Here is an 18,193-nt window from a genome sequence, read left to right as displayed (position 1 = left end):
TCTGAAACATCTTTAATTTTCGCCCCTGGCAGGCAACACACCTCTCGGGTTAGGGGGTCGGGCCCAGCCACATGGCGATCCATTCCTCTTAGCAGGGAGTCTCCAATTACCAGTACTCTCCTTTTTTTTCCTTCTCAACTCCATTTCCTTCTGTCCCCGTGGCCTCTTCCCTTTGTTTTAGACTTTGTTTTGGGATCTCTTCCTTTGTTGACCCTTGCACCTCCTCTGCAAGGGCCTGAAATCTATTCTGGAGCTCCAAAGGCCCCGAGAACTGTCTCGCTCTTCGCCGTTGAGTCTTTTTCCAAACTGTCTGCAGAGGCTCCCTATTGTGGTCAATCTCCTTATCCTCTCCAGGACTGGTTGTATTCTCTTTATTCCGAGTTGCAGGGCTCTGGTCTATGAACTCCTCCCCTTTCTTACTTTGGGTCAGAGTAATAATTCTGTTTTCTAATCCCCTAATCTTTTCCTCCAAAAGTCTTACCAGCTTACACTTGGGGCAGCTGTAGTCCATCTTGTCTTCTGGGAGGAAGGCAATCATGTCACACTCACTGCAGATGATGGGATGAGTGTCCTGGAGGTCCATTGTAATGTCTAGGCCAGGGGTAGTCAAACTGCGGCCCTCCAGATGTCCATGGACTACAATTCCCAGGAGCCCCTGCCAGCGAGTGCTGGCAGGGGCTTTTGGGAATTGTAGTCCATGGACATCTGGAGGGCCGCAGTTTGACTACCCCTGGTCTAGGCAGTGCAAGTACTAGGGAAATATAATCTACTGATGATATAATCTACTGATTCTAATTGCTCGGCCAAGAGCCCCAGGCCAAGAGCCCTTTGTCTCGCGCCCTTCGGCTCGCGCCAAAGGCTCGCGCCTCTGGCGAGGAGCAGCCCTTTTAAATCCTCCCAACAATTACCCAGCAATCACCTCACCCAGGCAGCACAATAGCCTCACCCGGTCAGCAGCAACTCTCCCCAGTAGCTCTCTCCACGTGCTCTCAGTTGTCTGAGAAGGGATGGGGGAGAGGGAAAAAGTAAAGGCAGAAGGTAGAATGCCCTTCCCCCACAAGGGGGGGCATTGTTTTAGCATAGATCAAATGATTTACATTTAAGCAAAAAGGTATTCTTGAAAATATTGCATATATCTATATTATACATACGGCATATCATTGTCCAAAGCTGTAGGCTACCTAATATAACAATGTTCAAACTACACATTTTAAGTGAAAGCTGATCTTTCAATTCATTCATCCAAAAACAGGGTGGGTAGGTGGGTGGGCAGTGCGTGGTTCCAGTGCCCCCAAAGTTTATTAATTCAGAAAAACTGGGAAAAGCCTTCCTCCTTTTTCATACCATACATTTTAAAACCTTGCTTTGAAAAGTGTTTCACTCATTCTAAGAGAGCAAATAGTTGCCAAAGTTTTTTTAATTGCTCTAAAATCTCCTAATTCTTTTTCCGTACTATACATTTAAATTATGTGAGGCAATTTTTAAGACAAGGTTTTTCCTGCTCAAAAAGAGAAACCGTATTATAGGAGCTCTTCGCCAGTGTTTACCAAAATTTCTCAACATTTTTCTTTTGAGTGAGAAAACCTTGTCTTAAGAAGCATATCATTTACTCTAAAAGAGAAAATTCCATAGGAGGAATTTTTAGTGATCCCCAAATAGTCTTTGGCAAAAAAAGTAGTTTTTTGGCCGTGAGGGGAGAGGGGTCCACACCTTCCATCTTTACTGGAGAGGGGGAGAAATGTGGGACTCTTGTCAGTGAGAAAGAACAAAGAAAGAGGAAAGCAGGAGCAGGATGATGCTCTGGGGTAGTATTTGCAGAAGGCTTTTGCAGCTGGATGGGATGGCAGAGAGTGGGAGAGAGTGTCCACAGAGAAAGAGAGAGGGAGAGAGAGACTAAAGCATATGTTGCCTGACCTGGTTATGCTTATGGTGGAAGAGTAGCAAAGGACTCTCTGAAGGAGAAACTGAAACTGTTATATGACTACAATCCTCACTTTCGTATACCTAAATTTTCTTTGTTTTGGGTAAGTCCTGTCATTGTGGAGTCAAAATAAATTAGGAGAGTTTTATGCAAGGTGTAAGCTTTTGTGTACATGCACACTTTGTCAGACAGTGAAATGAGAGGTATAAGAATATACATAAGTAGAGAGTGGGTCACAGATTAGTTCTGAAGTTGTTTACCAGATACAAGGGTCTTACAGAAAAAATAAGATTAGTTTATCATTATTTGTTTGGGTTCAACTCTGTGGGGAAAACACCAAAGGAATTAAAATATCAGCATTCAAGTCTAGATCCTTTTACATCAATTAGCTAGGCTTCCCATTACCAAACCACACTTAGCACACATATAGTAAGGGAGAAAAATTATAATTTATTCATTTCTAATTAGATTTCAATACTGCCCCTCTTAGTATTATCAGCTCAAAATTATTTTGGGATATTTGAAAAGCCTATATCCCAAATTATTGCCATTAGCTGGGTTACTAACATCTGCTATTATTGCCTGTCAGAAACTACCAAATAGAAACTATGTGGGGTCCTATAAAATTAGAATGCTAGTTTTGATAACGAATTGGAACACTAAATTTATTCATTTAAATATTTGTAGATAATGTTCCCACTGGGGACTCAAAGCAGCTTACATAAATACCACTCCTCGGTTTTATCCTCAAAATAATCCTGTGAAGTAACTGAGAATGAAAGGGAATGATTATTCCAAGGTCACTCAAATCCAAAATTGTAGCACAAAAAAACAGCCACAATACCACTCAAAATAATAGGCTGTTTTTGCTATTTATGATATTCAATACTTGAAGGCAGTCAAGATAGCATGGCACAGGGATTGGAATAAAGCTTAGATACCTGAACATGGATTTCCAACACTGTGAGAGGGGTAAAGGTATCCCCTGTGCAAGCACTGGGTCATGTCTGACCCTTGGAGTGACGCCCTCTAGCATTTTCATGGCAGACTCAATACGGGGTGGTTTGCCAGTGCCTTCCCCAGTCATTACCGTTTACCCCCCAGCAAGCTGGGTACTCATTTTACCGACCTCGGAAGGATGGAAGGCTGAGCCACCCTTGAGACGGCTGCTGGGATCGATCTCCCAGGCTCATGGGCAGAGCTTCAGACTGCATGTCTGCTGCCTTACCACTGTGCATCACAAGAGGCTCTGCACCACAAGAGGCTCTTTGAGAGGGCTACAGAGGACTAAATTCCACAAAAAATTTCCAATGATAAAATGGGAAAGGAAGAATGATGAATTATATCCTGAGTTTCTTAGCGTAAAGTAAAAATGTATTAAACAGACATAATAATTAGTAGATAAAAAAATTAAGAGCAAATAAAACAAATACATACAAACATCATCATGGACGTTCTAGAAGTGATACAATAATCAAATCAGAAAATAGGATTAAAATCAACAAATAAATAATTTTTTAAAAAATATGGACAGGGGGAGAATTTATTCAGCATACTAAGGTAAAGGTAAAGGTATCCCCAGTGCAAGCACCGAGTCATGTCTGACCCTTGGGGTGACGCCCTCTAGCGTTTTCATGGCAGACTCAATACGGGGTGGTTTGCCAGTGCCTTCCCCATCAGCATACTAAAGATAAATACAAATAGCCTTCCCTAGAAAAATTCATCACTATGGAAAATTAACTGGTTGGCCTTTTCTCCACAGAAATTTCATCACCAAGAACAACAAAATCTACAATAATCAAAACAACTCAACCACAATCAACATACCATAACACTACAGAAACAACATTCTATACCAAAACAATGAAAACTACAAAAACACCACAAACAACACCATATGAAAGGACTGTCAGAACAGCCATACAAACACATACTGTACCTAAAACAGCTTCAAAAGACCTCACTACTTCGAGGAAATTCATTCATACCACAATTATATCAACCACATCAAGCAACATCATCCAACCAACCCTGACAACCACAACACAACCCACAACATCCCACAAAACCCTGCTTCCAACTACAAAGACCACTGTCCTGCCCACTACTGCATTGCCAATTATCACCTCCGAGACCACCAGCACAACACAAAGCAAGAGTACCAGCACCATGGAAAGGCCAATGACTCCCACAACTTTAACTCCTGCCAACAAAAGCAGGAGCACCAAAAGCAGGAGCACTTTTTGGAGCACCCAAAGCAGCACTGGTAAGTGTTACAAGACATAAGGAATCTATTTAGGTTCACTTACTATCCCTGCTACTACAATATCTACCTCATCACCTCATAGCAAGCAGGTGAAGAAATCTGGCAACTTCTAGCCTCACCTAGAAGATGGGAGATGAGTCTGCAGGAATTGGGGAATGGGCTAGGGAAATATCCCAAATATGACTTCCTCAACCAAGAGGTGAACTTTGCGCAAACACATTAAGTATTATTAGAAGGTACAAACCTAATTTTTCCCTCCTCTTTAAAAAGAAGGGGAAAATGGAAAAATACACAAAGTAGTCTATGTCTAGTTATAAATGGAAAGGCCTTAAACTGAAAAGCAATAGTACAACTCAAAGGAGATATCCTGGACAACCAAGAGATAACGATTGGTCACAAACGGCTTTTCATTGTATCTCCACCAACCACATCTCGATAGACAGCAGAGATAAGCAGGACGATGAGCAAAACAAACAGATATTCAATGACAACAATCAGAACCACCAGGTCTACACAATCCACTCAAGCAAGCATACCAAGAACGACCCCCACCAACACACTGCCCAAAAGCCCTGGAATCACACCCTTGACCATTACCCCGTCCACCATGAAAACAATCCCCACCACAGCAACATCCTGTGTTAACACATCCACCAGAATGATAAAACCCACCTCACAGTTGTGCTACCACCTAGCACCTCCCACAAAGCACTGCTTCCCACTGCAAGGACTACCATGCAACCCAGTACTCAACTGCCACTCCCACTTCCACAAGCACGCCACAGAGCACCCCAGGCAGAACTCAGTCTCAACTCGCCCCCACACCACAGAAATGCCCATGAAATCATCCGCTTTAGTTCCTTCCTACCCCCTACTGCCCTGAAAGCTGACTGGCCGCCAGCAGGCTAGCTTGACGAGGCATCTGGCCATAACACCATCACAGCTTTTCTCTCTGGCGTGATAGAGGGACAGGTCTGGGGAGGTGGGTCTCCTGAGGACCTTAGCTGACCGCCCGGGCTCCACTCTCAACCCCTACGCATGACTTTTCTTTCCGATTCCAGCCACCACTTCTCCACCGACCACAGCTCCCAGCCGTACGACACGTACAACTCCAACCGTCTCTTCCTCCACGACATCTAGAACCACCGCATCCACGGAATCCGCCCCACCCAGCACGCCGAAAACGACTCCCACCACAATGCCGCCAAGCAGCCATGTCTACACCCCGTCCACCACTGTCCCGCCCACTACGCAAACAACCCCCACCACGGCATCATCCCCTGCCACCACATCCACCAGAATCATCATCCCCACACCCACAGTTACGCTACCACCTAGCACGTCCCACAAAGCACCACATCCCACCACAAGGACTACCATGCTACCCAGTACCGCCACCCCAACTGCCACCTCCACTTCCACTTCCACCAGCACTCCTGTGAGCACTCCTACCAGCACAACGCCTGTCTCAACTCACCCCCGCACCACGGAAACGCCCACGACTCCCACCACTTCGAGCACTCCCACCACTAGCATCACAAGCAAGACTGGTAAGTGGCACGCGGCGGAAAGGATCCGTTTGGGTTTCTTCCCCTTCCCTTGTGCCGTGACAGCTGCCTTGACCCCAACCGGCTAGCCACACTGGCGATCTGGCCCCATCACCACCACGTCTTTCTTCTGTGATATGACAGAGGGCAGAATGTGGGGCGGTAGTCCTCCAAATACGTCCAGGGCATCCTCCGCAACAATTGAGCAGGTAGCCTTTCACCCCGGAGAGGAAGTGTTGCACGCCTGCTTGTGCTTCCCAGCAGGGAATCACGCGGGATTTCCCTTTCCGCTGGGATGGCAGGCACCTAGTTAACCAGGATGAGGTTGCCCACGGGCATGAAGAGAGACCTCTCTCTTATGTGAGACCCCCTGGATGTTTGTCTGCAGTCCTTAGCTGTTCGACTGCCCTCTCTTCTCAGCCTTCACGCACGGCTTTTTTTAAACCTTTCCAGCGACCACATCTCCGCCGAGCAGCGCCCCCAGCAGCACGACGCACACAACACCAACCACATCTTCGTCCACTACATCCAGAACAAGCGTGTCAACGGAATCCGCCCCACCCAGCACGCCAAAAACCACTCCCACCACGACTTCGCACAGCAGCCCTGTTTCCACACCATCCACCACTGTGCCCCCCACAACGCAAACAACCCCCACCACAGTAACATCCCCTTCAACCACATCCACCAGAGTCAGCACCCCCACCCCAACAGTTACGCTACCACCTAGCACCTCTCGCAAAGCACCGCTTCCTACTACGAGGACCACCATGCCACCCAGTACAGCAACCCCAACCTCCACCTCCACTTCTACCAGCACTCCAGTGAGCACTGCTACCAGCACAATGCCTGTGTCCACGCGCCACCACACCACAGAAACGCCCACGACTCCAACCACGTCGAGTCCTTCAACCACCACCGTCGTAATCAGGACTGGTAAGCGGCACCTGGCGGAAATCATCCGCTTTAGTTCCTTCCTACCCCCTACTGCCCTGAAAGCTGACTGGCCGCCAGCAGGCTAGCTTGACGAGGCATCTGGCCATAACACCATCACAGCTTTTCTCTCTGGCGTGATAGAGGGACAGGTCTGGGGAGGTGGGTCTCCTGAGGACCTTAGCTGACCGCCCGGGCTCCACTCTCAACCCCTACGCATGACTTTTCTTTCCGATTCCAGCCACCACTTCTCCACCGACCACAGCTCCCAGCCGTACGACACGTACAACTCCAACCGTCTCTTCCTCCACGACATCTAGAACCACCGCATCCACGGAATCCGCCCCACCCAGCACGCCAAAAACGACTCCCACCACAATGCCGCCAAGCAGCCATGTCTACACCCCGTCCACCACTGTCCCGCCCACTACGCAAACAACCCCCACCACGGCATCATCCCCTGCCACCACATCCACCAGAATCATCATCCCCACACCCACAGTTACGCTACCACCTAGCACGTCCCACAAAGCACCACATCCCACCACAAGGACTACCATGCTACCCAGTACCGCCACCCCAACTGCCACCTCCACTTCCACTTCCACCAGCACTCCTGTGAGCACTCCTACCAGCACAACGCCTGTCTCAACTCACCCCCGCACCACGGAAACGCCCACGACTCCCACCACTTCGAGCACTCCCACCACTAGCATCACAAGCAAGACTGGTAAGTGGCACGCGGCGGAAAGGATCCGTTTGGGTTTCTTCCCCTTCCCTTGTGCCGTGACAGCTGCCTTGACCCCAACCGGCTAGCCACACTGGCGATCTGGCCCCATCACCACCACGTCTTTCTTCTGTGATATGACAGAGGGCAGAATCTGGGGCGGTAGTCCTCCAAATACGTCCAGGGCATCCTCCGCAACAATTGAGCAGGTAGCCTTTCACCCCGGAGAGGAAGTGTTGCACGCCTGCTTGTGCTTCCCAGCAGGGAATCACGCGGGATTTCCCTTTCCGCTGGGATGGCAGGCACCTAGTTAACCAGGATGAGGTTGCCCACGGGCATGAAGAGAGACCTCTCTCTTATGTGAGACCCCCTGGATGTTTGTCTGCAGTCCTTAGCTGTTCGACTGCCCTCTCTTCTCAGCCTTCACGCACGGCTTTTTTTAAACCTTTCCAGCGACCACATCTCCGCCGAGCAGCGCCCCCAGCAGCACGACGCACACAACACCAACCACATCTTCGTCCACTACATCCAGAACAAGCGTGTCAACGGAATCCGCCCCACCCAGCACGCCAAAAACCACTCCCACCACGACTTCGCACAGCAGCCCTGTTTCCACACCATCCACCACTGTGCCCCCCACAACGCAAACAACCCCCACCACAGTAACATCCCCTTCAACCACATCCACCAGAGTCAGCACCCCCACCCCAACAGTTACGCTACCACCTAGCACCTCTCGCAAAGCACCGCTTCCTACTACGAGGACCACCATGCCACCCAGTACAGCAACCCCAACCTCCACCTCCACTTCTACCAGCACTCCAGTGAGCACTGCTACCAGCACAATGCCTGTGTCCACGCGCCACCACACCACAGAAACGCCCACGACTCCAACCACGTCGAGTCCTTCAACCACCACCGTCGTAATCAGGACTGGTAAGCGGCACCTGGCGGAAATCATCCGCTTTAGTTCCTTCCTACCCCCTACTGCCCTGAAAGCTGACTGGCCGCCAGCAGGCTAGCTTGACGAGGCATCTGGCCATAACACCATCACAGCTTTTCTCTCTGGCGTGATAGAGGGACAGGTCTGGGGAGGTGGGTCTCCTGAGGACCTTAGCTGACCGCCCGGGCTCCACTCTCAACCCCTACGCATGACTTTTCTTTCCGATTCCAGCCACCACTTCTCCACCGACCACAGCTCCCAGCCGTACGACACGTACAACTCCAACCGTCTCTTCCTCCACGACATCTAGAACCACCGCATCCACTGAATCCGCCCCACCCAGCACGCCAAAAACGACTCCCACCACAATGCCGCCAAGCAGCCATGTCTACACCCCGTCCACCACTGTCCCGCCCACTACGCAAACAACCCCCACCACGGCATCATCCCCTGCCACCACATCCACCAGAATCATCATCCCCACACCCACAGTTACGCTACCACCTAGCACGTCCCACAAAGCACCACATCCCACCACAAGGACTACCATGCCACCCAGTACCGCCACCCCAACTGCCACCTCCACTTCCACTTCCACCAGCACTCCTGTGAGCACTCCTACCAGCACAACGCCTGTCTCAACTCACCCCCGCACCACGGAAACGCCCACGACTACCACCACTTCGAGCACTCCCACCACTAGCATCACAAGCAAGACTGGTAAGTGGCACGCGGCGGAAAGGATCCGTTTGGGTTTCTTCCCCTTCCCTTGTGCCGTGACAGCTGCCTTGACCCCAACCGGCTAGCCACACTGGCGATCTGGCCCCATCACCACCACGTCTTTCTTCTGTGATATGACAGAGGGCAGAATGTGGGGCGGTAGTCCTCCAAATACGTCCAGGGCATCCTCCGCAACAATTGAGCAGGTAGCCTTTCACCCCGGAGAGGAAGTGTTGCACGCCTGCTTGTGCTTCCCAGCAGGGAATCACGTGGGATTTCCCTTTCCGCTGGGATGGCAGGCACCTAGTTAACCAGGATGAGGTTGCCCACGGGCATGAAGAGAGACCTCTCTCTTATGTGAGACCCCCTGGATGTTTGTCTGCAGTCCTTAGCTGTTCGACTGCCCTCTCTTCTCAGCCTTCACGCACGGCTTTTTTTAAACCTTTCCAGCGACCACATCTCCGCCGAGCAGCGCCCCCAGCAGCACGACGCACACAACACCAACCACATCTTCGTCCACTACATCCAGAACAAGCGTTTCAACGGAATCCGCCCCACCCAGCACGCCAAAAACCACTCCCACCACGACTTCGCACAGCAGCCCTGTTTCCACACCATCCACCACTGTGCCCCCCACAACGCAAACAACCCCCACCACAGTAACATCCCCTTCAACCACATCCACCAGAGTCAGCACCCCCACCCCAACAGTTACGCTACCACCTAGCACCTCTCGCAATGCACCGCTTCCTACTACGAGGACCACCATGCCACCCAGTACAGCAACCCCAACCTCCACCTCCACTTCTACCAGCACTCCAGTGAGCACTGCTACCAGCACAATGCCTGTGTCCACGCGCCACCACACCACCGAAACGCCCACGACTCCAACCACGTCGAGTCCTTCAACCACCACCGTCGTAATCAGGACTGGTAAGCGGCACCTGGCGGAAATCATCCGCTTTAGTTCCTTCCTACCCCCTACTGCCCTGAAAGCTGACTGGCCGCCAGCAGGCTAGCTTGACGAGGCATCTGGCCATAACACCATCACAGCTTTTCTCTCTGGCGTGATAGAGGGACAGGTCTGGGGAGGTGGGTCTCCTGAGGACCTTAGCTGACCGCCCGGGCTCCACTCTCAACCCCTACGCATGACTTTTCTTTCCGATTCCAGCCACCACTTCTCCACCGACCACAGCTCCCAGCCGTACGACACGTACAACTCCAACCGTCTCTTCCTCCACGACATCTAGAACCACCGCATCCACGGAATCCGCCCCACCCAGCACGCCAAAAACGACTCCCACCACAATGCCGCCAAGCAGCCATGTCTACACCCCGTCCACCACTGTCCCGCCCACTACGCAAACAACCCCCACCACGGCATCATCCCCTGCCACCACATCCACCAGAATCATCATCCCCACACCCACAGTTACGCTACCACCTAGCACGTCCCACAAAGCACCACATCCCACCACAAGGACTACCATGCCACCCAGTACCGCCACCCCAACTGCCACCTCCACTTCCACTTCCACCAGCACTCCTGTGAGCACTCCTACCAGCACAACGCCTGTCTCAACTCACCCCCGCACCACGGAAACGCCCACGACTCCCACCACTTCGAGCACTCCCACCACTAGCATCACAAGCAAGACTGGTAAGTGGCACGCGGCGGAAAGGATCCGTTTGGGTTTCTTCCCCTTCCCTTGTGCCGTGACAGCTGCCTTGACCCCAACCGGCTAGCCACACTGGCGATCTGGCCCCATCACCACCACGTCTTTCTTCTGTGATATGACAGAGGGCAGAATCTGGGGCGGTAGTCCTCCAAATACGTCCAGGGCATCCTCCGCAACAATTGAGCAGGTAGCCTTTCACCCCGGAGAGGAAGTGTTGCACGCCTGCTTGTGCTTCCCAGCAGGGAGTCACGCGGGATTTCCCTTTCCGCTGGGATGGCAGGCACCTAGTTAACCAGGATGAGGTTGCCCACGGGCATGAAGAGAGACCTCTCTCTTATGTGAGACCCCCTGGATGTTTGTCTGCAGTCCTTAGCTGTTCGACTGCCCTCTCTTCTCAGCCTTCACGCAAGGCTTTTTTTAAACCTTTCCAGCGACCACATCTCTGCCGAGCAGCGCCCCCAGCAGCACGACGCACACAACACCAACCACATCTTCGTCCAGTACATCCAGAACAAGCGTGTCAACGGAATCCGCCCCACCCAGCACGCCAAAAACCACTCCCACCACGACTTCGCACAGCAGCCCTGTTTCCACACCATCCACCACTGTGCCCCCCACAACGCAAACAACCCCCACCACAGTAACATCCCCTTCAACCACATCCACCAGAGTCAGCACCCCCACCCCAACAGTTACGCTACCACCTAGCACCTCTCGCAAAGCACCGCTTCCTACTACGAGGACCACCATGCCACCCAGTACAGCAACCCCAACCTCCACCTCCACTTCTACCAGCACTCCAGTGAGCACTGCTACCAGCACAATGCCTGTGTCCACGCGCCACCACACCACCGAAACGCCCACGACTCCAACCACGTCGAGTCCTTCAACCACCACCGTCGTAATCAGGACTGGTAAGCGGCACCTGGCGGAAATCATCCGCTTTAGTTCCTTCCTACCCCCTACTGCCCTGAAAGCTGACTGGCCGCCAGCAGGCTAGCTTGACGAGGCATCTGGCCATAACACCATCACAGCTTTTCTCTCTGGCGTGATAGAGGGACAGGTCTGGGGAGGTGGGTCTCCTGAGAACCTTAGCTGACCGCCCGGGCTCCACTCTCAACCCCTACGCATGACTTTTCTTTCCGATTCCAGCCACCACTTCTCCACCGACCACAGCTCCCAGCCGTACGACACGTACAACTCCAACCGTCTCTTCCTCCACGACATCTAGAACCACCGCATCCACGGAATCCGCCCCACCCAGCACGCCAAAAACGACTCCCACCACAATGCCGCCAAGCAGCCATGTCTACACCCCGTCCACCACTGTCCCACCCACTACGCAAACAACCCCCACCACGGCATCATCCCCTGCCACCACATCCACCAGAATCATCATCCCCACACCCACAGTTACGCTACCACCTAGCACGTCCCACAAAGCACCACATCCCACCACAAGGACTACCATGCCACCCAGTACCGCCACCCCAACTGCCACCTCCACTTCCACTTCCACCAGCACTCCTGTGAGCACTCCTACCAGCACAACGCCTGTCTCAACTCACCCCCGCACCACGGAAACGCCCACGACTCCCACCACTTCGAGCACTCCCACCACTAGCATCACAAGCAAGACTGGTAAGTGGCACGCGGCGGAAAGGATCCGTTTGGGTTTCTTCCCCTTCCCTTGTGCCGTGACAGCTGCCTTGACCCCAACCGGCTAGCCACACTGGCGATCTGGCCCCATCACCACCACGTCTTTCTTCTGTGATATGACAGAGGGCAGAATCTGGGGCGGTAGTCCTCCAAATACGTCCAGGGCATCCTCCGCAACAATTGAGCAGGTAGCCTTTCACCCCGGAGAGGAAGTGTTGCACGCCTGCTTGTGCTTCCCAGCAGGGAGTCACGCGGGATTTCCCTTTCCGCTGGGATGGCAGGCACCTAGTTAACCAGGATGAGGTTGCCCACGGGCATGAAGAGAGACCTCTCTCTTATGTGAGACCCCCTGGATGTTTGTCTGCAGTCCTTAGCTGTTCGACTGCCCTCTCTTCTCAGCCTTCACGCAAGGCTTTTTTTAAACCTTTCCAGCGACCACATCTCTGCCGAGCAGCGCCCCCAGCAGCACGACGCACACAACACCAACCACATCTTCGTCCAGTACATCCAGAACAAGCGTGTCAACGGAATCCGCCCCACCCAGCACGCCAAAAACCACTCCCACCACGACTTCGCACAGCAGCCCTGTTTCCACACCATCCACCACTGTGCCCCCCACAACGCAAACAACCCCCACCACAGTAACATCCCCTTCAACCACATCCACCAGAGTCAGCACCCCCACCCCAACAGTTACGCTACCACCTAGCACCTCTCGCAAAGCACCGCTTCCTACTACGAGGACCACCATGCCACCCAGTACAGCAACCCCAACCTCCACCTCCACTTCTACCAGCACTCCAGTGAGCACTGCTACCAGCACAATGCCTGTGTCCACGCGCCACCACACCACAGAAACGCCCACGACTCCAACCACGTCGAGTCCTTCAACCACCACCGTCGTAATCAGGACTGGTAAGCGGCACCTGGCGGAAATCATCCGCTTTAGTTCCTTCCTACCCCCTACTGCCCTGAAAGCTGACTGGCCGCCAGCAGGCTAGCTTGACGAGGCATCTGGCCATAACACCATCACAGCTTTTCTCTCTGGCGTGATAGAGGGACAGGTCTGGGGAGGTGGGTCTCCTGAGAACCTTAGCTGACCGCCCGGGCTCCACTCTCAACCCCTACGCATGACTTTTCTTTCCGATTCCAGCCACCACTTCTCCACCGACCACAGCTCCCAGCCGTACGACACGTACAACTCCAACCGTCTCTTCCTCCACGACATCTAGAACCACCGCATCCACGGAATCCGCCCCACCCAGCACGCCAAAAACGACTCCCACCACAATGCCGCCAAGCAGCCATGTCTACACCCCGTCCACCACTGTCCCACCCACTACGCAAACAACCCCCACCACGGCATCATCCCCTGCCACCACATCCACCAGAATCATCATCCCCACACCCACAGTTACGCTACCACCTAGCACGTCCCACAAAGCACCACATCCCACCACAAGGACTACCATGCCACCCAGTACCGCCACCCCAACTGCCACCTCCACTTCCACTTCCACCAGCACTCCTGTGAGCACTCCTACCAGCACAACGCCTGTCTCAACTCACCCCCGCACCACGGAAACGCCCACGACTCCCACCACTTCGAGCACTCCCACCACTAGCATCACAAGCAAGACTGGTAAGTGGCACGCGGCGGAAAGGATCCGTTTGGGTTTCTTCCCCTTCCCTTGTGCCGTGACAGCTGCCTTGACCCCAACCGGCTAGCCACACTGGCGATCTGGCCCCATCACCACCACGTCTTTCTTCTGTGATATGACAGAGGGCAGAATCTGGGGCGGTAGTCCTCCAAATACGTCCAGGGCATCCTCCGCAACAATTGAGCAGGTAGCCTTTCACCCCGGAGAGGAAGTGTTGCACGCCTGCTTGTGCTTCCCAGCAGGGAGTCACGCGGGATTTCCCTTTCCGCTGGGATGGCAGGCACCTAGTTAACCAGGATGTTGCCCACGGGCATGAAGAGAGACCTCTCTCTTATGTGAGACCCCCTGGATGTTTGTCTGCAGTCCTTAGCTGTTCGATTGCCCTCTCTTCTCAGCCTTCACGCAAGGCTTTTTTTAAACCTTTCCAGCGACCACATCTCCGCCGAGCAGCGCCCCCAGCAGCACGACGCACACAACACCAACCACATCTTCGTCCACTACATCCAGAACAAGCGTGTCAACGGAATCCGCCCCACCCAGCACGCCAAAAACCACTCCCACCACGACTTCGCACAGCAGCCCTGTTTCCACACCATCCACCACTGTGCCCCCCACAACGCAAACAACCCCCACCACAGTAACATCCCCTTCAACCACATCCACCAGTGTCAGCACCCCCACCCCAACAGTTACGCTACCACCTAGCACCTCTCGCAAAGCACCGCTTCCTACTACGAGGACCACCATGCCACCCAGTACAGCAACCCCAACCTCCACCTCCACTTCTACCAGCACTCCAGTGAGCACTGCTACCAGCACAATGCCTGTGTCCACGCGCCACCACACCACAGAAACGCCCACGACTCCAACCACGTCGAGTCCTTCAACCACCACCGTCGTAATCAGGACTGGTAAGCGGCACCTGGCGGAAATCATGCGCTTTAGTTCCTTCCTACCCCCTACTGCCCTGAAAGCTGACTGGCCGCCAGCAAACTAGCTTGACGAGGCATCTGGCCATAACACCATCACAGCTTTTCTCTCTGGCGTGATAGAGGGACAGGTCTGGGGAGGTGGGTCTCCTGAGGACCTTAGCTGACCGCCCGGGCTCCACTCTCAACCCCTACGCATGACTTTTCTTTCCGATTCCAGCCACCACTTCTCCACCGACCACAGCTCCCAGCCGTACGACACGTACAACTCCAACCGTCTCTTCCTCCACGACATCTAGAACCACCGCATCCACGGAATCCGCCCCACCCAGCACGCCAAAAACGACTCCCACCACAATGCCGCCAAGCAGCCATGTCTACACCCCGTCCACCACTGTCCCGCCCACTACGCAAACAACCCCCACCACGGCATCATCCCCTGCCACCACATCCACCAGAATCATCATCCCCACACCCACAGTTACGCTACCACCTAGCACGTCCCACAAAGCACCACATCCCACCACAAGGACTACCATGCCACCCAGTACCGCCACCCCAACTGCCACCTCCACTTCCACTTCCACCAGCACTCCTGTGAGCACTCCTACCAGCACAACGCCTGTCTCAACTCACCCCCGCACCACGGAAACGCCCACGACTCCCACCACTTCGAGCACTCCCACCACTAGCATCACAAGCAAGACTGGTAAGTGGCACGCGGCGGAAAGGATCCGTTTGGGTTTCTTCCCCTTCCCTTGTGCCGTGACAGCTGCCTTGACCCCAACCGGCTAGCCACACTGGCGATCTGGCCCCATCACCACCACGTCTTTCTTCTGTGATATGACAGAGGGCAGAATCTGGGGCGGTAGTCCTCCAAATACGTCCAGGGCATCCTCCGCAACAATTGAGCAGGTAGCCTTTCACCCCGGAGAGGAAGTGTTGCACGCCTGCTTGTGCTTCCCAGCAGGGAGTCACGCGGGATTTCCCTTTCCGCTGGGATGGCAGGCACCTAGTTAACCAGGATGAGGTTGCCCACGGGCATGAAGAGAGACCTCTCTCTTATGTGAGACCCCCTGGATGTTTGTCTGCAGTCCTTAGCTGTTCGACTGCCCTCTCTTCTCAGCCTTCACGCAAGGCTTTTTTTAAACCTTTCCAGTGACCACATCTCCGCCGAGCAGCGCCCCCAGCAGCACGACGCACACAACACCAACCACATCTTCGTCCACTACATCCAGAACAAGCGTGTCAACGGAATCCGCCCCACCCAGCACGCCAAAAACCACTCCCACCACGACTTCGCACAGCAGCCCTGTTTCCACACCATCCACCACTGTGCCCCCCACAACGCAAACAACCCCCACCACAGTAACATCCCCTTCAACCACATCCACCAGAGTCAGCACCCCCACCCCAACAGTTACGCTACCACCTAGCACCTCTCGCAAAGCACCGCTTCCTACTACGAGGACCACCATGCCACCCAGTACAGCAACCCCAACCTCCACCTCCACTTCTACCAGCACTCCAGTGAGCACTGCTACCAGCACAATGCCTGTGTCCACGCGCCACCACACCACAGAAACGCCCACGACTCCAACCACGTCGAGTCCTTCAACCACCACCGTCGTAATCAGGACTGGTAAGCGGCACCTGGCGGAAATCATCCGCTTTAGTTCCTTCCTACCCCCTACTGCCCTGAAAGCTGACTGGCCGCCAGCAGGCTAGCTTGACGAGGCATCTGGCCATAACACCATCACAGCTTTTCTCTCTGGCGTGATAGAGGGACAGGTCTGGGGAGGTGGGTCTCCTGAGGACCTTAGCTGACCGCCCGGGCTCCACTCTCAACCCCTACGCATGACTTTTCTTTCCGATTCCAGCCACCACTTCTCCACCGACCACAGCTCCCAGCCGTACGACACGTACAACTCCAACCGTCTCTTCCTCCACGACATCTAGAACCACCGCATCCACGGAATCCGCCCCACCCAGCACGCCAAAAACGACTCCCACCACAATGCCGCCAAGCAGCCATGTCTACACCCCGTCCACCACTGTCCCGCCCACTACGCAAACAACCCCCACCACGGCATCATCCCCTGCCACCACATCCACCAGAATCATCATCCCCACACCCACAGTTACGCTACCACCTAGCACGTCCCACAAAGCACCACATCCCACCACAAGGACTACCATGCCACCCAGTACCGCCACCCCAACTGCCACCTCCACTTCCACTTCCACCAGCACTCCTGTGAGCACTCCTACCAGCACAACGCCTGTCTCAACTCACCCCCGCACCACGGAAACGCCCACGACTCCCACCACTTCGAGCACTCCCACCACTAGCATCACAAGCAAGACTGGTAAGTGGCACGCGGCGGAAAGGATCCGTTTGGGTTTCTTCCCCTTCCCTTGTGCCGTGACAGCTGCCTTGACCCCAACCGGCTAGCCACACTGGCGATCTGGCCCCATCACCACCACGTCTTTCTTCTGTGATATGACAGAGGGCAGAATCTGGGGCGGTAGTCCTCCAAATACGTCCAGGGCATCCTCCGCAACAATTGAGCAGGTAGCCTTTCACCCCGGAGAGGAAGTGTTGCACGCCTGCTTGTGCTTCCCAGCAGGGAATCACGTGGGATTTCCCTTTCCGCTGGGATGGCAGGCACCTAGTTAACCAGGATGAGGTTGCCCACGGGCATGAAGAGAGACCTCTCTCTTATGTGAGACCCCCTGGATGTTTGTCTGCAGTCCTTAGCTGTTCGACTGCCCTCTCTTCTCAGCCTTCACGCACGGCTTTTTTTAAACCTTTCCAGCGACCACATCTCCGTCGAGCAGCGCCCCCAGCAGCACGACGCACACAACACCAACCACATCTTCGTCCACTACATCCAGAACAAGCGTGTCAACGGAATCCGCTCCACCCAGCACGCCAAAAACCACTCCCACCACGACTTCGCACAGCAGCCCTGTTTCCACACCATCCACCACTGTGCCCCCCACAACGCAAACAACCCCCACCACAGTAACATCCCCTTCAACCACATCCACCAGAGTCAGCACCCCCACCCCAACAGTTACGCTACCACCTAGCACCTCTCGCAAAGCACCGCTTCCTACTACGAGGACCACCATGCCACCCAGTACAGCAACCCCAACCTCCACCTCCACTTCTACCAGCACTCCAGTGAGCACTGCTACCAGC

The 18,193-nt window shown here is 53.9% G+C and overlaps 2 protein-coding genes across 2 annotated transcripts; both read left to right on the top strand.

The window, feature by feature from the left end:
- The first annotated feature begins 10,159 nt into the window (after positions 1–10,159).
- LOC143828918 (uncharacterized) lies at positions 10,160–11,736 on the top strand. The gene is made up of 2 exons (XM_077319079.1): positions 10,160–10,717; positions 11,168–11,736. The coding sequence occupies exons 1-2, from the start codon at positions 10,366–10,368 to the stop codon at positions 11,734–11,736; spliced, it is 921 nt and encodes a 306-aa protein (XP_077175194.1). The 5' UTR covers positions 10,160–10,365.
- A 342-nt stretch (positions 11,737–12,078) lies between these two features.
- LOC143829885 (uncharacterized) lies at positions 12,079–13,449 on the top strand. The gene is made up of 2 exons (XM_077321445.1): positions 12,079–12,377; positions 12,828–13,449. The coding sequence occupies exons 1-2, from the start codon at positions 12,206–12,208 to the stop codon at positions 13,394–13,396; spliced, it is 741 nt and encodes a 246-aa protein (XP_077177560.1). The 5' UTR covers positions 12,079–12,205; the 3' UTR covers positions 13,397–13,449.
- The last annotated feature ends 4,744 nt before the right edge of the window (positions 13,450–18,193 follow it).

The sequence above is a fragment of the Paroedura picta genome, chromosome 2 (assembly GCF_049243985.1).
Source record: "Paroedura picta isolate Pp20150507F chromosome 2, Ppicta_v3.0, whole genome shotgun sequence".
NCBI classification, from domain to species: Eukaryota; Metazoa; Chordata; class Lepidosauria; order Squamata; family Gekkonidae; genus Paroedura; species Paroedura picta.
Note: the sequence above shows the minus strand (reverse complement) of the source record. Positions and strands in the feature narration are given on the sequence as shown.

Coding starts and splice junctions, on each gene's coding strand:
- LOC143828918 (XM_077319079.1), top strand. CDS start 10,366: ATGCCGCCAAGCAGCCATGTCTACACCCCGTCCACCACTGTCCCGCCC. Junction 10,718..11,167: donor TAGCATCACAAGCAAGACTG/GTAAGTGGCACG, acceptor AAACCTTTCCAG/CGACCACATCTCTGCCGAGC.
- LOC143829885 (XM_077321445.1), top strand. CDS start 12,206: ATGCCACCCAGTACCGCCACCCCAACTGCCACCTCCACTTCCACTTCC. Junction 12,378..12,827: donor TAGCATCACAAGCAAGACTG/GTAAGTGGCACG, acceptor AAACCTTTCCAG/CGACCACATCTCTGCCGAGC.